We start from the raw sequence: 26,244 nt of genomic DNA, 5'->3' as shown, positions 1-26,244 counted from the left end.
CAAGTCTGGCAGACCAGGAGAGAGAGGAGATGTCACCCAAGCCTGGGACATGCCCAGAGACTGTCCAGCTGCCAGCACTTCTCCGTGGCACCTCCAGTGCCCATGTCAGTGCCAGCTGCAGTTCAGGTAGCACCCAGGAGCAAGCAGCAGCCTCTCTGGTAATCATAACCCAAATCCTTGGGGACCCAGGACATTTCCAGTAGCTAGGATGGCACTTGGAGCACTCCAGGCTGCTGCTTTGGGAGCTTCCAAGCAGAAGCTGCTGCCCCATGCAGGAAACTGCTCTAATCTGGAGCAGTTTGTGCTTAGAAATCTCCAGGTCTGCCCTAAATCAAATCATATAGTGGTAGTCTAATGTACAGGTGCCAAAACTGTTGGTAAGTGTCACTGAGTTGTTCCATCACAAGAAATCACACTTTTCATCTTAGGCACTTACTGAAAAATCAGGTTTTTCAATAATTTTTTCTAGCAGGGATGCCTTAGAAACAAATTGTGTCTATATGCAATAAAGGTCCTATGTAAGTCAACCTCTGAAACACCATCTGAAGAGCTTAACTTGATCCTTAAAATATGAGTCTGTTCTGAGGAGTGCTGTAAAAATTCTGTTATAGGATAGTCTGTTTTTCCATCTCAGCAATTTCCAGAAGAAATATCTTTTGTTTTTCAAGTACAAGAGCAGAGACTTTTGAATTATGTTTTTATATATATATGTATATATATACACACATAGCCCTGTGTGTATAAAATTCAACCAGGATTTTAAAATTAGTCTGGATTCTTTCCCTTTTGTATAACTCCTGATAATACTGATTTGCAAGGCCATCGAGTATTTTTCATTGTTCCCTCTGAACCTTTGCTGTGGGTTTAGTGAGGCAGTGGTTTTCTCAGCATTACTCTGTGTGTAATCAAAGGCAACACTGCAGATGGAAATAACTAGCACTTAGCTCATGTGTGTGAAAAAGCAGCAGAATCCATAGCTTTTTTTACCTACAGGGTAAAAAAAAAAAAAGAAAAAGAAAACAAAACAAAAAAACAAAGCAAAAATGGCTTGAGATGGGAAGCTGTGAGTGGAGGAAGAGTGTAAGTGTGCTGGGTAAGGAGCACCAAGGTGTTTATCTTGATGTTTTGTCCTTTAGGTGCAGGTTTTTAAAATGCTGTATATTTCAATTAAACAAAGATTCTGATTGATGGGTATAAATATCACAATGTAGAAAACCAAGGTTCAAAATGTATTAAAAAGCACAATCTACTTAAGTTCATCACCAACAAAAATACAGCCAAGTGAGCATTTGCTAGAGATCCCTCCAGAAAATAAAATTCTGGGGTTGAGCTGGAACTTGAACTGCAGCCAGACCAATAAACTACAGATTGTCCCTTCCCTCTGTCTCTTGTCCCTCCATCTCCAAGTAGCTGCTTCAGATTTCCAGAGTCCTGATAGAAGAAACATTCTTCTCTGCAAGAAAAACCACCATCATGACAAAACTGTTGTGCCTTGCACATCACATGGTTCTCTGGTTGTAAATTGCCCAATAAATACTCTAACATTGTCTTGAAAGGGGCTTTTCCTCTCCAAATTGCCACCTCTTTGGAGAGATACTGCATTTTCAAGGGAAAATGAATATTAATTAGTAATTTGGTACTCATTTTTCTTCCTTTTAAAAGATTTTTTTTTAGTATTGGTAGAAACTTTGAACAATAACTTTCCTCAGTATTCTCTTTATTATTATTTTTTATGCTTTAGTACTTTCATCCTCCAACTTTGCAATGCATTTCTTTTTATGGCATTTAGATTTTGAGAGATTCAGTTTGTGAAAAAAATGGGAAACATTGAAAGGACAAGCTAATTAATGTTTCTTCAGGCTATCCAAGGTACAATGTTGTGTTGGAGTTTTGCCCCATTTGTAATTTATGCCTGTTAAAGCTTTATTTTTTCATCTGTTACTGACTTCTAGGCTTCAGTTTGCACTTACTGGCTGTAACAAGCATTTCATTTTACATGGAGAAAAAATGATTTTGGTTTCAGTCACTTTTTTACTGTACCTGGAAAAGAGAATGGGATTTGCAAATGATAAATGGGGAAGTTGACTAGCTAACTAATAAAGATTTGTCTTAATCAAGTATGATTTGTCAGAACAGGAGCGCACTGGGGTCAGGGCACACGCAATGAATAATACAGCATTCACTGGAGAGAAGGACCAGGCAAAAGGCCTCATAAATATGCTGCTATTACCCACTGCTAATTCGTATTCAAAGAGTGAGTTGCACTGAAGCCAGCTCCGAGGTTGCTGAGCTGTTCACCTGCTTCGTGGGCTTTACCATGTTTAAGAAAGTTTATACATTTATATTTTTATATACACACACTGTTTACAGAATGCTTTATTTATGCACAGACCCCTGCACTTTTTTGTCAATGTGTTTAAGCATTATTTATTAATCAGCTTCTAGGTTTGTTTTATTTTTCTAATGTCTGGGTGCTATTTTATTTCTGTTTTTTGTTGTTTAAATATGAATGCGAATACAACAGGAGATAGTTCCATTCACATTTGAAATGAATTTCTGAACAGTGCAAGAAAGGTTAAAACACTGTTTAGCTTCATGGAAGTATTAGAGATCAAACAGGCATAGACTTCTTGTTCATGTTGCAGCTTTCCTGAGTTTCTAATTGACCTGTAGATCCAAGATAAATCTGGCATATCAGGATGCTGGGAGAAACCTGAACAAGCCCAAAGGTAATTTTGTTTGGTTCTGGCTTTACTTTCTGATGATAACTTTGCTTTTTGCTTCAAGGAGCATTTTCTTAGTTTGAAACTGTTGAAGGATATACTCTTCTCGTAGGTCCACTGATGTCCAGAGGAGATACTGCAAAACACTCTTGTTTTGATAAGTTTCTTGATTGATAAATTTAAGCTACATAAATGGATCATAAATAATCAGTTCGAAAAATTACTAAATTCTTCCAGTGCTTACAGATTTAACTAGCAGTTTTTGTTCTCTGTCATTGTGCTACCTAAATGACATACACTGTGGTATGTAGTGGTTATGTAGTTAAATAAGACTGGAAAAAATTCTCACTCCACTCTTCAATTTTAAAACATATTCTTCAATGAATATTCTTCATGAATTTCAAAACATTTTCTTCTCTTTTAAAAATATAATGTAACTTTTCTATTTGCTGGTTGGCTAATAGCCTATCTCATCAATTTTGTGCTCAGCTCTGTGTCTTGAAGTGCACTTACTGCTTTGAGAATGGATCAGCTCTAGAGATAAAGCCAACTTTACAACGCTCAAGCTGCTCAGTGCAGGAGTTTAAGTTGCCAACTCTGTACTTGCACTTTTTAAGTCTTCAAAATTACCGGTAATACAGAATCCAGATTAATTATTTGTACTGCTCTGAGTTTATAGCAAACTGGGTAGATGGTGGAGCACTTTTGATTAAATAATGATTATGAATATAGCATTAGATGAACCAAAGATCACCATTGTGTCATCTCAGTGCTGTTTGGAGTCATAAGTTTAATTAAACGTCAGCTTGTGGCTCAAGTTTTAGAGGATGTATTTCTGCAACTTAATTTAGATGCAATCAGGATTTTTAATACTCTCCCCTGCTAAACCACTTTCAGACAAGTTCAAGGCTGGCAGTACTGCAATGAAGTATCACCCATTCCTGCACCAAGCTCAGAGCAAGTAGGGACTTCTTCCATCCTGGGAACACTTAAAAAGTAGCAAAAGAAGACACTGAGGGTTGGCTCCCAACTTTAGGTACGTTATTAGTGATTGAAAGGGGGGTAGCAAGTTGTTTACTTATTGATGCACTAAGGAAAGATTTCTTTTTTGCCTTAGAACTTATTTGAAGGAAGAGAGTAGGGGAGGAAGATGCGGTGGGAGGAATTTGGAGCAGACAAGCACTGCTGGGCTGGGGCATGGCAAGAACAATGGCCAGCCTGCAATGTAGACAAGTGCTCAGCAGAATCAAAGTCTGCCACCTCCTGTGAATGTTGCTGTGAGGATGTTAGTAAGGGAGCTCAGCTAGATTGGTGATGGGAGTAGACAGAAAAAAAATACATCAGTTAGTGAGAAATGAGTTGTTTTTTTACCAATAGATTGATGTAAGTTAGGATTTCAGAAAAGGTATGAAACCTTAGAAACATAAAAAGTAACTGGAGGTGAAGTTACTAGGTCTGTCATCTTTCTTCTTTCTTTATCCTATTTTCTTCTCATTTATCTGCCTTTTTTTTTTTTTACTGGGGAAGGACAAATCAGGCCTGGACCATGGGAGGCGTTGGTTATGAAATGCTCCCGGTTTGTTCTTAAAGGCATGTGGCACCTTCCTCAAATATCTTTTCTTCTTTATTTTGAACGAAACACAAAGACTGAATTCTGATTAGGTGGCCTGGATGTTTTTCTTTCTGGCTTCTCTGACCTCAGTCTCAACCAACCCCTTTTGCTCTTGACCAATAAAAATAATTTCATGAACATCCATTATAGCTTATAGGGAGACCTTTTCATTTGAAAAATGTTTGTATTTTTTACTTTGGTGAACATCTTGGACTTTGGAAGTTTGGGAGGTATTTTCAGATGTTACTTGCCTCCACAGTAAGACTGGGCAACTTCTTTTATCCTCTCTTGCAACTGAACTTCTGACAGCTCTGGAAGTATTGGATGTCCTTGGTGAATGCTGTGGATTGTCAGTGCTCTTTCCACCTGGATGGCATTTGCTTCTGCTGAAGAAGCCAACTAATCCCTATAAAAAGTAGCTAATTTTTATTTTATTGTGTTAATTGCCCACTTAGCAGCATGCGGATTAACATCTTCATGGCAGATTCTTGAGGCATTTGAGCACTAACTCATGTTTCACTGTTCTGATAATGCTTTACAAATTCTCTCCATTGGCTTTTGGCTGTTCCATTATCCTTCATTTATCTGTATTACCCAGCACTTATTTTTAAACAACCTTAATGATCTAAATCCTTCTGTTTCTAATTATATCAGCTGTTCAATGTAAATATATCTCAGCTGTGAACTGGGGAATTTATTGGACTTTTACCTGTGTCCCTATACTTCAAGATATGTCATCACTTTATTAACTTTCTGCTGTCAGAAGCATAAGGTGTTCGACTCAACCCTGAATTCTTCAACTCCTGCAACCTATATTTTCCAAGTTTGCAAATCTGCTTGCTGTCACCTCTGAACAGTGAGCTTTTAACATTTTCTAGTATTTTTTCCTAGACACTGCTGTTGATGATTTATCCTAGTCTCCTAAAATCAAAACTTTTAACCTGTCCAAAATGGAGTGGCTTTAGGAAAAATAAAAAGTCCCAGCCTGTGTCAGCATAGTTTCCAAAAATCTTGTATAAGCTTCTGCTACATCTTCAGAGCATGTGATGTCTTTGTGCAAAGACCACACACAATTGCACTCCCCAAATGGCACTGCTCACTAGGCAGGGCTGAGGATCTCAGCCTGGAACTGTTCCCCACTCCTACTCTGGTCAACACACAGTGGTTTCTGTAGTGTATTTCATGATTCTGTAGAACAGCCATCATGATTTTTAACATGATCTTCTGCTTTTCCCAGTCTAAATTAATTTGTCTTTTCCAGCCTCTAATTACATAGTTCAGATGCATGCATATGATGAGATTGAGCAAATCCAAGCATCCTTTCTGTGATTTAGTTTAAGCTTTTTTTTTTTTAATTTTAACTCATATCAAGATAACTGCTGCATCTTATGACACTTTTATATGTACACACACACACATATATGCATATATACACATATATATATGTAAACACACAGGGTACACTTTGAGAGAAAAAGTGCTCTATAAACTATTGGATTATTGTATTTTTTATATGAAAAGAAAAATGGGGAGTCTGTCTTCAAAATTCATAAAAATGTGTGTTTGTTTAACCTAAAGCCTGGAGAGGCTCATTCCGTGTCATTCCTGTCTCTTGAGTAAATATTTTAGTCATTCTTAGGGCAAAAAAGTATTATTGACTTGAGTGATCAGAAAAAGCTCTTTCACAATCAGTTTAGCTGATAAAGTACATAAATTCTTAAATTACTGGAGGCAAAAAATGTAAAAGAAACCAGTCAAGCAAACTTATTTTGTGTCCTTGATGTGTGTGTAGGTATTAGAAATCAAACTCTGTGGACCACATATTAAATGTGGACCACATATTAAATTACAATTTGTATGTATAAATACTGCATACAGGTTACAAGCAAATTCCAAAGAAAAGGCTTATTCAGAAGTGCAAATCATTGCTAGAAGTGATCATTGTCTTTTGGGTTTATCTCAGCAAAACTGTTGAAAGCCATGTGCCAGTTTGTGCCCACGTGAAGGGGGAAGATAGGTTTGTGTTTGTTACATTGGTGGGGGAGGTGGGATGTTAGTTTTTTTTCTTCAAGTGAGGAAAGTTGTATTCATTCCTCTAATTAATTACAGTGTTTTAGGGTAAGAAATGTTATATTTTTCTTGCATACCATAGTCTCATAGAACCAGGCACCATTTGTGTTGGACTCACAACATGGCATTTTTGAAGTGCTTGGCAACAAAGAGGATGATTTCCCATACTTTGTTCAAACACCTTTAGGGCAGAATACATTTAGAGCTGTGGATTTTAGCATTCACCATTTAAGGATGATGCTTGTTAATATTATGTACTTTCTCAGAAATATTTTTTTCTGTCCATCACAGCATTGTTTAAGACTGAGATAATTGCTCTATCGAATATTCCTGCCCTCTGTCAGTACACAGATAATAATGATGTAAAGGCATTCACCCTTCTACTTCTCACAGTTTAGCTGTAATTTTAAAACATAATTTTATGCATCTCTTTGGGAATTTCAGTTAGAAGAAGCAGTGCCACTCAGTCTTTGGTAGGACTTGCCACTAAACCATATTAAACACTGTCCATACAAAGCAACTGAAAGGTTGGCATAATCCCCAAATAATTGACATTGTTAAGATTCTATGGAAATAACACCATTACTGGCAAGAGGCAACACCCTTTGGTTTGTGTATTGGTCTTAATTCATGCATCTGCACTACAGTATATCTTACAAACCTGACCTTTGCATGTAACTATAGTAGCTTTTTCAATGACTTGCATTATAAGTAGGCTGGGAAGATCCATACAACACCATTGCACAAAAAGCATGAATCTGCCAGATAGATGAATGTTTTAACTGAAAGGAAAACATCAGAGTTGTGGGAAAACCTGAAAAACGTTAGAAAGCAGTTATATCAAGCTTGTAATTAGGTGTACTGTGGGCTAGTGCTTCATTTTTCCTAGTCCCTTTCCTAGTGAAAGGTGCTTTCACTTGCAAACCAAGTGAAGAGACATGTCTTCATTGAGAAGTCTTTATTTTCTCTGTGTAATAATATTTTTGTTTGACAGTCTTGACCTTCCAGCTAAAAATCAAGTTTCACTGTCATCAGTGAATTTTCTGAATTGAATGAGGATATGAAGAGGATAAAGGTGTCAATTTATGTTTGCAAACTTATTGTGATATTATGTTATCTCCGTCATATCTCTTTGTTCAACTTATGTTGTTATTTTAGCCCAAAAAAGGCCAAAGATCATCAACGAAAGTGCATGTAGAGTAAAGCTACTCCTGTAAAATTGATGATCCGTCCAATTATTTATCTATAGAGGCTGCTGGGAAGAAACGCAGCTATCTCAGTTCTCAGACCCCTCTGCTAGGTTGAACTTCATGGCTGAAGGTTTAATCCCTAAGTGTCATATCAACAATTCATTCTGTGATATTCTGGCTGACATGCTCTCCTTCCTTATTTATTGATGTCTTCAGTCATCGACAATGAGAGGAAAATACACTATTCGTCAAAGTGACGGTGTTTTACCCTCACTTACAGTTGATGCTGCTGTCACATTGATGGTTGGAAAATAAACTCAATCATTATAAAAAGCTAAGAGTGTGAACTTGCCAGTGACAGGAAGAAGATGAAAAAAAAATATACAAACCCACAGTAACTTGCTTAAAAATTGGTGTAATAAAAATAAAACTGTTCCCTACAAAGATATTTTTGAGCTTTGTTCATGAGATACCAAACCATTTTAACCATGTATTTTAAACTTATTCCTTTGAAGGAAGATCTGTACCTCGTACTCCTTTATGTCTGCAAACATACATGTAATTTTTAGCATAAATACACTTTTTATCATTTCAACTTATGCTACTAGGTTGGTAATTTGTTGATTTTTGTCCCCCTCTCTTTTAAGAGATTTTGCTTTGTTGTTTTTTTTTTTCTCCCCTGGATTGTATTGAACACATATTTCTGTTTGTGTATTATAGTATTTTGAGTGCTTTAATGAGGAAAAGCTCAGTGTAGTTCCATCCCGCAGGTCCTTTGACATGCAAACATAAGCAAGGCTCTTGTGAATCACTTTCTGAGGCTGCCATTTGTGTAACTGCACTGCACTGTGCAGCCTTTTTAACTCCAAACCCATGTATCTTACCACATTTCACCTTTGGGAGGCATTGTATATACAGCTAAAAGTAAAGAGCAGCGAGCCAAGAGGGACAAGATAGCATAATGAGGATGTCAATTTGTGGTCAGAGGAAATATTTATCTTACTTGTACTATACTTGGCAACTGATAGAGAAATATATATGTAATGAATTTCCTCAGACTTTATCTGGCAGACTGTGTACCTTGTGTTAAATGGATTTAAAAATAACATTGCCTGTCTCAAACTTTTAAAGTTTGAGGTGATTCTACTTTGGATTGTTCCTTGAAAATGGACTATCTATTAAAAAAAAAATCATAATTGTGTTTACTAACATATTGGTGAATTTTTAATTATCCATTTCTCAAGGCTCCCTGAATAATGACATTTAGGATCCCACTCACTCACCAGAACAAAAGCAAGGTGCTTTTTTTTGTTGTGTAGGAAAAAAAAAAACATATTTTTGTAGTTTCACTGTTTTGGTTTGTATCTCTGGTAAGCCTGCTAAGTACCCTAAATGAATGTGCACAGAAATGCTGGTTGTCTCACACGTGCTGTGTGTCCTGAGGCAAAGCTACAGCTGCTTCAGCTCCTTCTGCCTGCTTCCCCATCTGTAAAATGGGAATGATTTAACTTATTTTTCTCCTTCGGGGAAATACAGGAAGGGTTTCTTAATATTTCTATAGACCTTTGAAGATTAAAATCTCTTCTCTATACTTGCTGCTAATATTTCAGTGTTAGAGAAGCATTTGATTGAAGCTGTTTGAAGAGTAAAGTTTTGGCATCTTGTGTTGTCTTTGTACCATATCTTGAGGCCTCTCCACTCTAATTTTGCAACCTTTGGTTCAGCGTAAGCTGCGGAAGCAAACAGCCCCTGTGTAAATAAACGGTGATGACTATAAATTAATGTCTCTGTGTGCTGTTGAAAACATCAGGAGATTACAGCCTATCTCTAAGCCAGCCAGAAACAGTCCATGGTGGAGCAAAGCAGACACCAGTAACTGGGCTGAGCCTGAAAAAGCTTTCATTTAAGCATCAATGGTAAGTGCTGAGAGGCACTGAGAGAGGTTTTTTTCCTAATATGACTTCTGTGTCTTTAGATGTACAAGAATGGCTGGTGTTTTAGCAAAGGCTTACTGACTTCCTTGGGCTTAAGGAGTAGATAGGAAGTATGAGCACCCAGCATCTAGAGCAAGTCTGAAAGTCTTCTTGCCTTTGTTTCGCAGATCAAAGGTCAGCATCAATTCCCAGGGTGTAGACAATCTTAAGAGACTACAGAGGGGCAGCTTCTGGTTTGCTTCTTCAGTTTTATGTTATTTTAAAAACTTAAAATTTAATATAATGATGTATTCCTCTTTGCAGTTAGGAGGAGTGATTAGTCTGCCACATGTGTTAAATGCTCCTGTTAGAATCTAACTTGGCATTTTAAGGCCTTGCAGTCACAAGCTGTATTTTTCATGATTTACATTTTCATTTTTTAATGCAGAGCAGATTGGACAGGAGATGCTTGAAAACCTCAGCCATGACAGAGAGAAGATCCAGCGTGCTCGGGAAAGGGTAAGTTTGATAATAAGTAATTGCTGATTCTGCATTTTATTTGTATTGGGCAAGTTCTTTGTGCGTGCAAAAATAATCCAGATGAGATATAATCACCATCTGCAGTGGAGAACTTACAAAGTGTCTTACATGGGCCCCATCCTGCCGAGTCTCTGTGATGGAGAGTCACACTGTAGTCATCAAAGCTGCTGCTGGGAGCAAATTTTCTGTCACTATCACAGTTAGGTCAGTGTTCTGTCCTTTGAAGGGTTTGTTACACTGTCCATTCCAATGACTTCTTGGGCTTCCTATGAAACAGTTCAATATCATAAGTGAGCTTCTAATAGTTGAGCAACCTTACTCTTTGTAGCTGCAGATGCAAATAGCAGCCCCTTGGGCAGGTCTGTGTGAGGAGCAGGTACTGCTGCTCTGTCTCTGCAGTCTCTGCAGCCAAGGTGACATATCCATGTCACTTTTGGCTCATGCAGCTTCCATGGGGATCAGCTCCACTGTGCAGAGTTAATGGAGATGCTCAGAAGCCCATCCCATCCAATGTGTACAAGTGCTCTGAACTTCCATGTGGGCGCCCAGCCTCTCTGTCTCTGGTTTCTGCTCGTGTCCATGACGTGTTCAGTTACTTTCCCAAGTGTCCAATTTTTACAAAGCCAGGTTCTCCCACACATTTCTTAACAGAGGCACTTTAAAAAAACTCCTTTAACTGTCCCAGGGAGTTTGTTCACTTGGATAGCTTTGATTAGTAATTCCTATAACAGCATTAATGTGGCATTTTCTGCCAGCTGTACCAGTTGCTTTCTGAAGTGCTGGGCATTAGCTACTTTAAAACACTAAATGTAGCTAGATCACTAAATGTAACGAAGAATTGTGAGAATTGACCAAGTTATGTTCTGGCAACTTGGTGTCATATTTCACCTCCACTTCTCACATCCCCAGTGACTGCTGAGTCTGAAATGCTTTTCTGTTTCTAGCTGGACAAATAAAACCTAGGTAATGGAGATAAATGCCATGTACTCCTTTCTGCTGATCCTGTAGATCCCAGGGATGTAGTTCTGATCACTCAATGTACACATGGTTCATAGCATAACTTTTCTTTTTCATTGCTTCCCACCTGAGGAGCAAATTTCTTTGAAGGCAAAACTTGTAAGATGCAAAGAGCAAGATTAAAAATAAGAAGGATATTCTAGAAAAAAAAAAAAGCACTTGTCATAATGGAAGATCTCAACTTCCAAGTTTTTTATCAGGAGCCACTTAAATACTTAAAAAAACTTAAAATATTTTCTTAAGGGAATTCAGAAAAATTCTCCAGTGGAGCCACATGAATCAACCTGTTCCACCTGTCTATATACACTCAGATGAACTTTCAGTGTAGATCTTGGATAATATAGCTAGTTTTCTATTTTCTGGAGATTTTGAAAGACCAGAACAGAGGGTGCTTTATCAATGCATAATAGCTGTACATTAAATACATGGAGTTATTATCTTATCAACCAAGGAATAAACTTGTCTTCTGGAATGAAATTGTCACTGTGAGTATGATGGTCAGCTTTAACAGTTCAATTTTGAGAAAATCAGAAAAGTTATTTTTTATAAGTTAATGTCTCTGTGGTTTGGTTAAATTTACATATATGAATTTTCCTGTCTGTAGAGTAAAACTCGTATTTTCTTCTGAAGACAAAGAGAAGGAATAAAAGCTCTGCTACAAGTCAAATAGGTTAACTGGATTATACAGGACATTAAAAGATGTAACATTTTTTAGGAAAACCTCAAAATTTGTCTAAGACAGACAAGATATCAATGTCAGCATCTTGTTCATCTTCCTGTTTTCTCATTATTATTCTTAATATTATCTTTAAACACCATTTAGATTTGCCATTGCTAATATCAAAGCCTGTTTCAAAATGTTTCCACTACAGCAGGTCTATGAAACACGCACTGTTTAAGAGGTTCACTCACATTCCACCAGTTCCATTCCACACTTCTGTGGTGTGCTGGTATTGGTAAAGAGATGGTGGAAGAACTGCAATCAGATAATCCAGTTTTAAATAAAAACAAACTTACAGTTTGAAACTCTTCATGTGGGGTTTTTTTTTTTTTTCTGCCAGAGCAGGAAGAAAAGGTGTTTTCTTAGCATTCTCTTGGGAGGTAGCTAGAGATCTTCCAACTATGTGTATACATGTTTGTTTCTTTTTTAATGTTTCTTTCGCTTATTTTGTGGGTTTTTTATTACTGTAAAAACATGAGGCCATCTTGCTTAGAGGAGTTTGTCAAAGCCTTAAGATTCAGCTTCCCCTTCCTAACTATCAGCACTGATTCTAGCTGTCAGGTAGAATCCTGCAGCAAGACAGGAAAGTTAGGATCAAACATATAATGGTAAAAAGGAGTGCGCTACTTTTCTGTGAAAGGGAGGAGAAGCCCCAAGTGTTAAATGCATCTTTATGAATAATAAAAGACCAATGTAAAGCATACATTTGTACTTCAGATTCCCTTCTAGCATAGATAAGAACTTGGCTTTTTAATGAGCCTTTTAAAAATTATTGTGACGTTTTTTCTGCTGTTACTTGTGTCAAACCGGGCTAAACTGCTTTTCTGGAGCTTGAATTGTCTAGATGAATCAGGAAAAAATGAGGGAATGGCCTCCCTGGAATATAATACTCATCTTTGTTCCATCATAACACATAATTACAGAGATCTGAGAGTTAGTTCAAGCCTTCCCACTGAATATGATATTGCTAAGAGTAAGACTTGATTGGTGTTATCCAGTCCCAGCTTCTACCTGGTATTTTCTTAATAGCTTTTAGAAGAATAAGGAGGAAATTTATGCAAAAAGGTTATGTGACACTGATTGTCACATCACCTACTGATTTCAGTAATAAGCATTAAATCTGGCAGCAAATATTTACAGTATTGTGCTCCAGAATAGAGACTGGGTTTAATATTGCTGCTGTTCAAATCTTCAAGATATAATAGTGGTTTGTTATAGTGAAGGTGATTTGTTGTTGGAAGACTGCCACTCTCCTTGGCAGTGTTACTGTTTTGATGGATTTGTTACACAGGATGCATTTTGTCTACTACAACAAAGTTTTTCAGTAAGAAGTCAATGACTCAGGTAATCCTTTCAATCTGATTTGATAACGAAGAGGTAAATATTCAGCTTTCACAAGGAGAAGAATGTTTTTATGTATGTACACACAGCTGTATTTTGGGGCATGTTAGAAACAGTGGTCCCTGCTATTTCATAACTGAAATAGTCATGACCATTGCATTATCTTTTTACAGTAGATTTAGATGTCCCGCTGGTTCCAAGATGTCTAAAATGTCAAAAGATGTCTCTCTTCTAGCTGCCAGTGGCAAAAGAGGTGACAGGAAAGTAACTCCATTCTTCCTATAATATTTTAATTTCTAGATTTCCTTTTGTGGGACACTAATAAACAGAAAGAAAGGGGAGGGAACATTTTAATCCCTTTTTAAAAGCAATAGAAATAAACATGAAGTTAATTTGCTTCATAACTTTTCATCTACTCTATTTCATTTTTTACCTATTTTGCAATATGTTTGAGAGCTGTAGAACAAGACAGCTGATTAGGTGTAGCTGTAAACTGTAGGTTTCCTTTGTCCTAATAAACTACAAAAATGGTTGTTTCAGCGAGTGAGAGTTTCTTACATGAAAAAAACCCACCATATATATTGTACAGCTGTTCCTTCTGGACATGTATATATACTATTCACAAAGCATTTGAGCACCCAGGCCAGAGGTGGCTGCTGTAAGGTCAGTACAAGTTTCGTATTTAAGGGGCAGTATAGACATATTTATTTGACACAGAATTCCTAAAGTGATATATTTTGTATTTGTTTCTTTCTTTAAACTGCAGTCTTTGAAAAACAGTGAAAGAAAGATATGTCTTTCTTTTCATAAAGCATCAAGAACATGGCTGTCTCTTCATCCCTTGATCCTTTCACTAGTGTACACAAACAATACACATACACGTGGGACTTATGGATTCCAATGTATAGAGCTTCTACCTGTAGCTCTTTATTTGTAAAGCTTTTGCTCTTTATACTGACTCACCTTTGTTGCCTCAATTACTTCCCTTGCCTGGATTTCATATTTATGTAAGTGAAAACAAGACAAGGTATTTTAACATTTCAGAGCTTTGGTGGCTTTACAAGCTTGTTGTGTGCTAAACCTGAAGCTAACTGACTCAGATGACTGTAGAAACCCCTGTCCTTTGTACAGAATGGGCTACGTGTGCCTTTTACCTTTAACAGGACTCTTTTCTCCCCAGCTTAGAGAAACAGATGCAAACCTGGGGAAGAGTTCCAGGATTTTGACGGGAATGTTGCGAAGGTAAGGCCAAGGTAGGGACATTTCTGCTCTTTCTTTTCTTCTTCTCTCCCTCTGTGCCTTTATTTTCAATTTTACTTCAATCTCAACATTTTGCTGGTGTACCGACTTTTTTTTACCCAGGCTGCTGTGTAGAATGTCTTAGGATAATAGAAGGCTTTGTTATGCCTAAGGAGAGAGTTTTCTGAACCTGAAGGATAGCCCTTGTGTAATGATTTCTCATCTTTGTTTCTTTGTATTTGTTTGGGGGGGGTTTGGATGTGTGTTCTAAAATTAAGATTTTTTTGATTATGATTTTCTGTGTTTCCTATTCTTGAGTGATTTCTGTGTTTTGAGGGGTGTTTTTGCTGTTAAAATGAGGAAGTTGGTAAATATTTTGGGGCAGCATAAATTTATGTGCAGAGAACAGGTTAAAATTATCAATTCTGCCTAAGTAGATAGGGCAGACACACTGTAAACCCTTGTGGTTTTAGCATGGTTTTTCCACACTTTCAATGTTATGAAAATTGTCCCTGGGATCAAAATGAGGTGATATGAAAAGGAAAATTGTCCAATGTCCTAAAACTCTATGTGGGACTAAAGGGAGGGGGTTATCCACTGATTATTTCTCCCCTTAAATTTGCATCAGTGCATATTCAGACAGATTTTTTTTGAATTAGAGGCACCTCTAGATATGTGTTCTTTACCCAGTGAAACAGCACCTGAGCTTCTCTGTGATGTCTATATTTCTGTACATATTCCGTTTCCTAAAGAAGAAAAGCATCCCTCTAATAAGCAGTGCTGGGTGCTAAGAAAGCACAGTTTTAAAGGAGTTTAGTGCATCCTCTGAAGAGTTCAGTCTGAAATTACCCTTGCCACAGGCTTTTATGTTGTGTGTTTGCTTAGTGCACTTTGCTTATAAAAAAAAAAAAAAAAAAAAAAAGAGGAGAAAAATTTAGCAGAGTTGTTGTTGATTTGTCACTTGGCTTAGGAAATGTGAAAACTGGTATTTTATAAGTTGTTCTTTAGCACAAGCTTTACTTCTGCATAAGTCTCCTCAGAAAAATACCTTTGTTAGTTACTTGTCTACTAAATTGACAAAGGTTAAAGTGACTGAACCTGATGCCTTCATTCCACAGATTTCTTACAATTCCACCTCTAAAATGTAACATACAAAATTCTCTGATTAAGAGTAATATGTAAATGACACAAGCTAAATTCAAAATCCATGGAGGAAGGAAGTGGCAATTGAAAGGGATGGTTCAGTGACTGTAGACAATCAAAATAAACTATAAGAAAAATGAAGGAAAAGAAAAGACACCAACCAAACCCAAGTCTCCCACGGAAGGGCTCTGCGACATGAGCTGTAACGAATATTCTGCATATGTCTCCATTTTGTCAAATCTCATTAAAGGGGTTTCTTGCTTTATGTCAATTGAGCTGTCCAAAAATCATTCATCATTTTAGTGTAAAAAAAATCATGCAGTTATTTAAATAATATCATATTAATGTTAAAGTTCAGCTGTCATTTAATAGTATGGCTTAATCAGACATAGCATTTAGGAAAAATAGTTTTTTCGGGCTTTACTTGGCTTTCAGGTTGGCAGATTCAAATAAGGATTTATGGGTTTCTAAACCAATGTATTCTTTCCATGTTTATGCTTGAGGTACCCCAGCCTTTTTTGCAGCACCCTGTAGTCTGTTATTTTCAATAAAATAAAGTATCTCCTCATATTGTGTTTGAATACATTTGCAAGTAATTTGGAGAAGCTGAAACAAAAACATATGCTGTAACCTTTGACTTTGTTTTGTGTTTGGGAATCACAGTTAGGAGTCCTAGTTTATAAGTGTTCCATAAGCCAAATGAAAATATGATCTTTCTGAGATACACTTGGGCTCTTCTTTTCAGACAAAAGGATTATGTAGTTGAACACCATGATGGGATGTTTCTGTGTGTCAGAACGGCACTGGATTTCCTTTTTCTTCAACAAAAATGCTGAGCTGAGTCACCCATCTAGAAGAAAGTCAGGTTAGGATTTAAGCTCAGGTCAGGTAAATGTGCCAAAAGCAATGCCAGCATAGAAGCAGCTTTCAATAGACACTTCTCAGGATGTTGTTTAAAACCACATAATTGATAGACCTACAGTGAATTTAATTTGTTTGTGACTGTTGAGTAGAAGGGTCTAGCATTATCCCAGCGTCAGCATCATCCCAATTTGTTTAGTTGCAAGAATAATCATGAAATACTGACCCCAAGAAATCAGCATGTATTAGATAAATACAACTGTAAGAAATATAATTAGCACAGATTGGCAGTTGTTTCCTAATTTCTGCATACTTCAGTACACACCACACAATGTTTTACATAATTACTGGAACCAATAAAAGAAAACACTGGAGGACCATCTCCACATCAATATTATACAGAAAAGGAAATGTTAAATTGAACATTGCTCAATATAGTGGCTGTTCCCACAATATATATTTGCTGATATGCTTGTGGTCATATGCCATGCTAACGCTCTATGCTTCAAATTAATGCCTAACTCTTTCTAATTTTACTGTCTGGGAAAGGTAAAGCAGCATCTCTTTTGAATCTGGCTGAATATATTAAGAGATCATGTATTTAGATAGCTAAAGGGCTAAATTACTGCCTTTGTATGACCTAAATTCCCTGGCCATGTGTTTGTGCATAAAATGTTCTGGAGATGGGGAGTAAAAGCAGAGACAGGTTTTGTAGGTGGCCATAGCTCACTAAGGAAATCAGTGACATAATAGGGACAGGTCTTCCTGTCCCAGTTTGCTGCTCCAGCAATAAGGTACCCAGCCTTATGGATTGGAATTTGTTGTCTTACAAGATTTTGGGGGTGGGGGTAATAAGTTTTTTTAAGTATTCTCACATACAAATGACCTACTATACTTCATGATCTTTTTTTTTTTTTTTCTTTTCTGTAGCAAATACTTAGGTTCTATGAAGCTAACACAGTCCTCTTATGGCATGGCATTACTAGGATCAGGGGGAATGGCTTCAAACTGAGAGTATGTTTAAATTAGATATTAGGAAGAAATTCTTTATTGTGTGTGCAGTGATGGGACATGGGGGTTCAGAAAATTAACTTAGAGTAGAAATTAATTTTTGGATTTAGATGAAGTGTGCAGTTTTTGTCCGTGAGACACTGGAATGGGTTGTCTCAGGTCTCTATCCCTTGGCCTGTACACCAGTGTGAACTGGGAAGTGCACAGTGTGCTAGAAAGAAGTAGAAAAGAATGTGTTCTGGAATATCTTCAGGGTTTTTGCCCATATTCTAAGCCAATAGCCTAGAAAAGCTTATAAGAAAAGAATTTGGAAAGTTTCCAAGCCACACATAGCCCAGTGGGAAACAAACAAACCTAAAAGTAATCAGATAAAAATTTCAGTAGATCTGAATCTTTTTTCAATTAGCAGATAAGTTCTGTCTACCCCCTTCGAATTGCGGGAAAATATTTTAGAAGAATGGCTGCTACACTCCAGAACAACTTTTTATCCTATCTGGTTCACCAGGAAATTTTTGTGTTAAAAATACTCTTTTAGTCTTCATATTTCAGTGTTCTGAATTGTTATCAATGATGTTTTGAGAAGCTTATGAACACATCTGCATTTATAAAAGAGACTTTTAAAATTTGATTCCCAACAGGTCAGAGACAGTACCTCTGTCTGTTAGAAATGAGGCAGTAAGGGTTCAGTTCAGCTCTCAGGTAATAAGTTATGTGACTTCCCAACAGCTGCATGACCAATATGATTGCAGTCAGAAATGGAATGTGAGTTCTGGTGAAGCTTTTTCACTCTTTCCAGGAAAATTCTGGGAGTTCTGCTTCTTGCATCACTGGTAATCAAAATTTGTTCTACTTTTTTGGACTCTGCAGTTAACATTTCACAGAATTGTAGGACAATTTAGGTTGGAAGGGACCCCTAGAGGTCATCTGGTCCAACCTTCTGTTCAAAGCAAGTCTCATTAGAGTAGGTTGCTCAGACTCTACTCCCGTCACATTTCGAGGCTGGAGATACCAATGTCTATCTGAGCAATCTGTTCCAGTAGCAGCTGAAATAAGCAAATCCTCCAGGTATCTCACTGAAATGTCCCAGCATCCAACTTGTGTCCATTGCCTCTGCTCCTAAGCAGAAGTGATTTTCAGAATTGGCCTTCAGAGTCTGGGCCTGGATTAGAGTTTTTTCTAGCAGTTCTCATAGAACTTCAGCAGTGGTGATGTTGTGGTCACTGGGCTGAGGGGACATTAGGTGTAGGGCAGTTCTTGAAGCAGGGCATGGGGTGCTCTGCCTCCACCCACTGACCTGGGCTGTGGCCATTCAGGAGTGTATGCACAGACTTCTTTATTGCTTTCTCTTGCTCATAGAGATGTGCAAAGTTAAGAATGTCTGTTCTGCCTCCTTGCTTGGCTACAAAGACCACATTTCCATTTGTTTAGAACAGTAGCAGGGACAGTCATGTCTCTGTGGACACAAACCCAAAGAGTGAGTGTTACCACTGCCTTTTTCCCTATTTTCCTACCAATCTCTGTTTCCATCCCCAAAAGTCCATGACAAAAAGCTGATTTTCTTCTGAGCTAAAGCCTGTTTCAGTCATACTTGGCTATGACTGTTGAGTCTCTGCAGTTTTCTGAAGGCAGATCTTTGTATCACTAATCCAGAGTGGGGTTTAACATACAGCTACGTTTGCTTTGTTTTCATGCTAATAGAGGAGTTCTTCTTTCCAGGATATTTGGTCTCAAGCCAAAAGAAGTTTGAGTAGGAGTTGTTTCAGCAACTTTTTTGTACATATATATCTATTTTTACTTCAAGATGTATTTCTACACTGAAAAATGACTGAAACGGTAAATCCTCAAGCAAAATGTCGACTCCATGTTGAATATTTACAGCTGCAGCTGTTTACTTCAGTAATTTAGACTTTGATTCAGAAGCATATTTAAGCATATGGTTAACTTAAACCAGAGGATCAATTCCCTTAACTTGAAGGAGACTGAATAAGGGGGAGAGTAAGTGGCAGAATGATTCTGGTTCATCTCTTGGGGCAACACAGCTTTTATTGTGCTCCTTGCAAATCATGTCCTTAATATTTCTGTTGTTAACTGGAAGCCATAAAATATGCATAGCATATTTTAGTGCTTGTTACTGTCAATATAACTTTTTTAACATTTTCCTGACTTTTAAGCATTTAATATAGTTATTTGATTCTTATGTTATTGTACATTTGTGTTTTGTTAAGCAGCTAACCTTTATCAATTATGAAGTGTTGAATCTTTTCAGAAGGAAACTGATAAGCTCTGTGGTGCTGTTAATCACAATCTAGTCCTTGGATGAGGAACATACTGCTTGTTATTCCAGATTAAACATTGGCATTAATTAGTACCTAGTTGTTCCTCGCTTTGTCTCTGACTTTAAAAAGAAACCTTGTTTCTTTGTTGAAGTGATGGACAAAACATCTGGAAAACATAAATGTGTCGTCAGCAAAATTCCCAAGGGTGAGCATTCTTTATCATTAGGAGTCCAACCATAAAACAGGAAATGTACCTCTAGGTCTGAACAGCAAATATTTTAAAATACTATGGGACAATATGGGTTCCCTGTCCTTAGTTTAGGTATGATGTAATCTGATGCATATAAAATGCATATCTTATTTTTAAAAATCAATGGTAAACCATTTTCTAAACCTTACTCATCTTTCTTAGACAGTGTTGTTTCTGTGCCATTTCCACAATACTTTTGAAAAATCTTGCCCTACTTTCATTCAGTGTTAGAAATACTGTTCAGCTCGTGCACCATGGAGGGTGCAGAAGTCTTTTGAGCTGCTATTTAACCACCAGCCATCAGTGTACATGGAGAGTTCCAGGCCACAGGCACTGAATGCCTTAAAAAGGGACCAATTTCAACATTGCAGGCATGTAGCTGGGATTAGTTTAATGCCACCGTAGCCTTTGCAAACCTTCATCTCTAACAACCTAAGTGATACAGAGTTAAGTTTTCTTCAAACCTGGAAGAAAAAAGGAACATCACGATTGATCTTCACATCTAGTAACTTAAATGCATAGGATAAAATAAGTCAGTGTTTTAATCTCCTTGTGCCCAGGCAGCTTTAGAAAGGGATGTCCCTCATTCGGTGAGGTAAGAGCATTTATATGGTAGCATTGTTTTATTTTTCAGATTGTTGGAAAGCTTTATCCACATGTCAGGCTGCCTACACTACATCCATTATGAACAGGGTTCTCAGCATTCTTCAGACCAGATTTCTAATTCTCTTTTTCCATTCCTTTTTGAAGTGTACAATGGTCTTTGTTCTGTCCCCTCCATTCCCTCTTTTCTATCATCTGGAATTGCTATCTCATTTGCTCCCCTTCTGTCTACTCGTGTCCAGCTGAACAGCTGGAAAGAACATTAACACACAGTTGTGTTTCTGCAGGAAAGCAGGATCCCAATGGATAATAATCCTAGCTAGTCCTAGACTGCATATACCAACAATGTAAAGCATCTTGATAGGTTAAGTATTGTGTAACCCTTTGTGGTTGTTTTCTGCACTAGGAATGTTGACTACCATTTAGCAGCTAGAGCCTAAAAAGGTTCACAGTGTCATGAGTGAAACAAAAGGCATTTCACAGCCAGCATTGTCATGTCTGAAGTACAGCAGGTATCCCATGACATGCTTCCATGAGAAGCCATGTCTTATATCTGCATAAGCAGGGCAGGGCTTTCCTGAAGTATTTGCAAGGAGGTTCCAGTAGGATGAGTTCTCTCTGATGTGATATTCAGGAATAGTGAAGGTAGTGAATGTGTTTTGAATATGGTATTGTTCTTTATGTGAAGAAGAGAAACTGCTAGCAAAAGCTGGCTTTGGTAATTGCTGAAATAATTGGAGACAACTTTTCAGAAATCAATGAAGTCAAACCCTTTAAGGCCAGTAGTTGATTAGGGATCGTGATCTTGACACTACTCACACTATAACTGAAAGAACAGTATAGGTTGAATTTTACACATTCCATTTACTGCAGAGTATTTAAGCCATAAATTCCTGAAACATTTTCTGAACACAAGGTACGCATGATATCTTGCCACTGGGTCACTTCATTTTAATCCATATATTTACTAAAGGAAATAGAACCACCTTGGAAATTATTTCAGAAAAGTTCATCCCTTTGTGTTGAGGCAGGATTGACTGACCTATTTTGATCCTGACAGATATTTGTTTGGCCTGTTCTCTACTGATCAACATTCCCCATTTCTACAGTCAGATATTTTCAAATTTTCCATAATGTTTAGCCCAAATCTTTTTTCCTGGGTAGACAGGATAGTTTTATGTGCTGGTGCATGTGAGATGATTTCTGGTGACTTGTGCTGTGGAAAGAAATTTCTGCTCAGCTTTTCAAGAATTAGAGAACATAAGTAAGAGTGTACAGAATTAAATTACAGTTTCAAGTTTTCATCAAGCCAAGCCCTTTGATGGGATACAGGAATGTAAAAATAGAAGAGTTGAATCTTTGTTCTAATTGGCAAATCCTGGAAGCTCAGTCTTTCCAAAGAGTAGCTTCATGTGTAGATGTCCTGGAGCTTTGCAAATAGAGACACTAAAATTAAATCATTCTTATAAAGTTGCATATATGGACTAAAACTAGATTGTATACTACGCTGACTGAGAGAAACATTTGTAAGTCAAAATTAAAAAAGACTGAAATTTAACTTTTTTTGGTAGCACTTCTAAACACTTTAAGAAAAAGACAATAATTGTGTCAAACAAACATGATTTTAACTCATTTCCCCCACCCTTGCCCATAGACACACCAGTATTTTGGACAGAGATAGTGTTTGAAAACAAATGGAGGAATGCAAATTGATTTGCCTCATCTTCTGTCAGGTAAAAAAGCTCCTTTGTGCCTTCTGAATATGATTTCCATGGCACTTGGCACTTTTCTTGCCACACTTGATTGCAATTGTTGACTTTTAATAAAAGCAAAGTTAATTTGGTTTTCCAGCATGATTCTGATTGCACACTAAGAACTTTAAGAAAACAATGAAGTCATCAAACTGGTATAAAACTGCTGTGATAGCAGAATCTTGTCCTTATTAGCTAATCTTTTAGACTAGATCATTTTCAGTCTAGTTCTAGTAGCAGGTCGGACTTCTGGCTAATAAGAGATTAAGTGACCAACAACTGGGAAAAGGACAACTCAGCTGAGTACAATTTGTGTTCAAGTCAATCACTGATGTTCTGCCTCAAAACCCAGGACCTGAACCTGCAAGTCATAGCTGTGTGAGTAGTTTGTTCATCTGTAGCCCTAATGTTGAACAAGGAACTCTTTTAGTTTGAGCAAAGCTTGGTTGGGGTGGGGAAGGTGGTGTTTTGTAGTTGCTGTTGCTGTTATTATTGAAGTTTTACAAAGAAGGCCATAAATTATGACTTTGGGGTATCACTCAGAGTTTGTTACAGTTAAATTAGTGCTGCTGTGGGATAATACCAAAACTTAGGAAGAATTTATATTCCTGGTAGCATGTAATATGTTGTATTGGACCTTTAAAGCTCTGCAGAAGAAATGTTCACACATCATTAACCTGCTGAGCAGCCCTCAGAAGAATTGAAAAGTCATGAATGAGAAAGTGTGGCCATACAGTGAGAGATTGTTTAGTCGACTTCGTGATGGGAAGGATGAAAATTTCCTAATTCTGACTGGCTCTTTAACTAATACAGAAGATCTAACCCAAGCCATTCTATGGTTCTCTGACTTGAATCTATTCAAGAAGGCAAAGAAAAGTCAGTGTGGAAATTGAGAAAAATGAGAAAGACAGAGAAAAACTATTTTACCATATGTACTGGTATGTTCTCTGCAACATATGTGAAGCTCTGAAATAGTTTGTGCAGGATCTCACTGTGTAGCATTTATTACCTTAGAGCTCTTGTTTAGCTTGGAATTTGCTATATTAATCAAAGTGTAACCCAGAAGTTTTTTGTAACATCTGTGAGTTAGAGCAAAGTCTTCATATTTTCTTTTACTTATTTAGATCTACTGATAGTTTAAGATTGCAACACTAATTTTTTCCATGAAGAAAAAATTGCATCTTAAAATTATTTTTGCACCAACTCTCCACCTTCCTCCTGATAAAAATGCTTGTGCAAGTGAAAAAAAAAAAAAAAAACACTGTTGTTTCTCTGACATGCTTATCATGGCCGCAAATAACGTATTTAAATAGGGAATTGTTTGAGAAACATGATTCTTAGTGTGTCCAATCTTGCCTGGATGTTGGGAAGCATATGGTCTACTTTATCCATGCCAAGAAACTTGCTACTTTCTGCCACCAGTGTATTTTTCAAATGCAGTTTTCAGCATGAATGGCACACACGTGTTGATTGTGAAGGTAGCATTCTTTCAGTGCAGCCTTAAGCTAATTACTCTTAGTGGCAGTGGGGCTTTGTAGCTCATTTGTGAACAGCTATTTATGCTACTACACCAGTACAAAGCAATGTTTCACATTACCAGTTTACCAGACTATTACACCATTGTGTTTTAATCCACTGTAGGTGGATGGAGAATATGAGCCATCTGTTTTATTTAATGATATAATCAGTAAACAATATATGCACTTTACACATTTGGTCATTAAAGATGCCCATATTGTTGGACCCTGTATTTACATTGTAAATTGGTGTATTCACACATCGGCTTGTTCTGGTGTCAAAGGCTTGCTGTGTTCATAAGCTGGTACAAAGCAAGCTCAGTAACTGCTCAAACCCAGTGCAGGTGGTCGAGCTAGTTGCCACACAGATCAAAAGTCAAACAACTGTGAATCTTCCTTTGAAAAGGCATTTAGAGAGACAAGGCTGGTCTTATCTTCACAAACAAGAAAGAGTTATAGATATATATCATGAAGTTATGAGAACAAAAGGGGGTTTTATAATCACTCTGCGTCAGAAAATCCAGTACTGCAGACTTTTGTGAAGACATCTTTGAAATATAAAGAACATCTTATTTTCCTGGACAAAATTTAAAGGACTGAGTCTGAATTATTAAATATGAGATAGTTCAGTCATTTCAAAACTTTGGAGACAAGAAGTTGCTTTCTCTTACAGTTGATTTAATTTAATTTTCAGCAATGCTTAAGCAGAATGAAACAGACAGCAATCGCAAAGCCCAGTCTTATTCAAGGGACAGAGGTGAATGGGTGTATTTGTGCTAGAAACAAAGGAAATAGGTCGATATTTCAGTTTCCCCAAAGTATCCCTCATAAGCGCCAGAAAATAACCACCAAAATACATTAAAAATTAATTTACAAGTAAAATCTTGCTTGCTGGCACATTTGTAAGGAGGTGAAAGATCACACAGTCCCATATTAAAGCAGTAATGTTCATTTTAGTGTTTTACTTAACAACTTGTGCTTAAAATGTCCAGAATTTGAAATCATTACTGGAGGACTCAGTCTCACTTCTCATTGTGTTTTATGAGGAAATAGAATTGGATTTATCACCACTTGAAGGCTTGGCTGGCATTGATGGTAGACAGGGAGGGGAAAGGACTTGTGGAATTTGTATGGCTGAGAGTGAGTTGGCAGGTCCTCATGGCTGGAGGAGTCTTGAGCTTCACACCACAGCTTGGCTTCTGTTCATTTTGGTTTCTGTCCTACATAATGCAGATGAAATCAGAGGCACTAGGGGTATACCCACTAACAAAGACTGTGTGCTGAAATGTGTTCACTTTCCATTTACTCCTAGAGACATGAGGAAATAGCTTTCAAAGTCTTCAAATCTATTTCAAAGGCAAGCTAATTATATTATTGGGGGTTTTCTTAATCTTGAGGTATGAAGAAAGAAGACTTTTTTACTAGGACTTTTTTATATTGGCATGAATTTTAGAGATAAAGTATTTTCAAGTGCATGAGCAAAGAGAAGAAAACACCTCATTTTATGAGCTGTTATATAAATTTCAAAATATACACTATTTTCATAGTTAAAATATTTAAAATAATACAAAAGACTCGACTATAAGTCTTCCTTTTACAGTCTTTTCATAGGTATTTAATGTATGTTGAATATTAAGCATTGGCATGTTTCCATGGGGTAGTGATGTATTGCCTTCTGATTTTGAGATATTGTGTAACTAACTTATTTCTAATCTTTCTAATCTTATAAGGGTCTTGAGATTTTTTTTTTTTTTTGCCATCCCAATCTAGTAAAAACAATCAGAAACATGGCTACTGATATTTGATTCTTAGCTTTGTCCTGGGTATATCTTGGGTAACTGTGAACACATCTGTTTCTGTGCATCTCTAAAATGAGGATAATGTTCCATATCACAGCAAAGCATTCCAAGAGCAAATGCTCTTAATTAGTCTGTGCATGGTCCTCACATGACCTGATGAGAGTTTGTGAATGATAGAGTGACTGGTAGGAGTGACCATCCTGATTTGGAGTCATGGCTTAAATCCATGGAGTCATGGATTTAAAAGGAGTGAAAGAGAAGCATGGGAAGAATTTAGGCCAGAAGGGTGTGGAGTATCTGATTTCCCATAGTAGTCCATTAGCAAGTACATACAACATCTCCTCAGCTATTGAACATAGTTAGGAGGAAGAGGAGGTATTTGTTCTCTGTTGTCTTCTTCAGATATCATTTTGAGGGCTACAGGTGACAAGATCGTCTTATGTTGGGTGACATTTTTGGTTTGTTGCAGACAGAAAAGAGTGTTTGAGTTGGTTTAACAAATAGAATTAACACATCCTTGGAGACATAATGATGAACTCTGTGTGTGTGTGTATATATATAGAGAGAGAGAGGAGCAGTAATGTTAAATTTGATGTGCTAGCCCAGGCAACTTCTTCCTTGTCAATCTCTCCTTACTGCTTCTGTCAGAAATTATGTTCCTATAATT

The 26,244-nt window shown here is 37.2% G+C and overlaps 1 protein-coding gene across 4 annotated transcripts in view; it reads left to right on the top strand.

Moving 5' to 3' along the window:
* VTI1A (vesicle transport through interaction with t-SNAREs 1A) overlaps positions 1–26,244 on the top strand; it is a 257,572-nt gene that overhangs the window by 146,073 nt on the left and 85,255 nt on the right. For 2 of the 4 annotated variants that reach the window (XM_053948652.1, XM_053948651.1), the window contains 2 exons: positions 9,957–10,027; positions 14,308–14,369. In XM_053948652.1, the coding sequence (XP_053804627.1) occupies positions 9,957–10,027; positions 14,308–14,369 (133 nt within the window). Of the gene's footprint in view, positions 1–9,956; positions 10,028–14,307; positions 14,381–26,244 lie in introns of all 4 variants that reach the window. The other 2 variants (XM_053948654.1, XM_053948653.1) reach the window with 1 other exon arrangement.

The sequence above is a fragment of the Vidua chalybeata genome, chromosome 8 (genome assembly GCF_026979565.1).
Source record: "Vidua chalybeata isolate OUT-0048 chromosome 8, bVidCha1 merged haplotype, whole genome shotgun sequence".
In the NCBI taxonomy this organism is placed as follows: domain Eukaryota; kingdom Metazoa; phylum Chordata; class Aves; order Passeriformes; family Viduidae; genus Vidua; species Vidua chalybeata.
The sequence above is the reverse complement of the archived record's forward strand: the minus strand, read 5'-3'. Positions and strand labels throughout refer to the sequence as shown.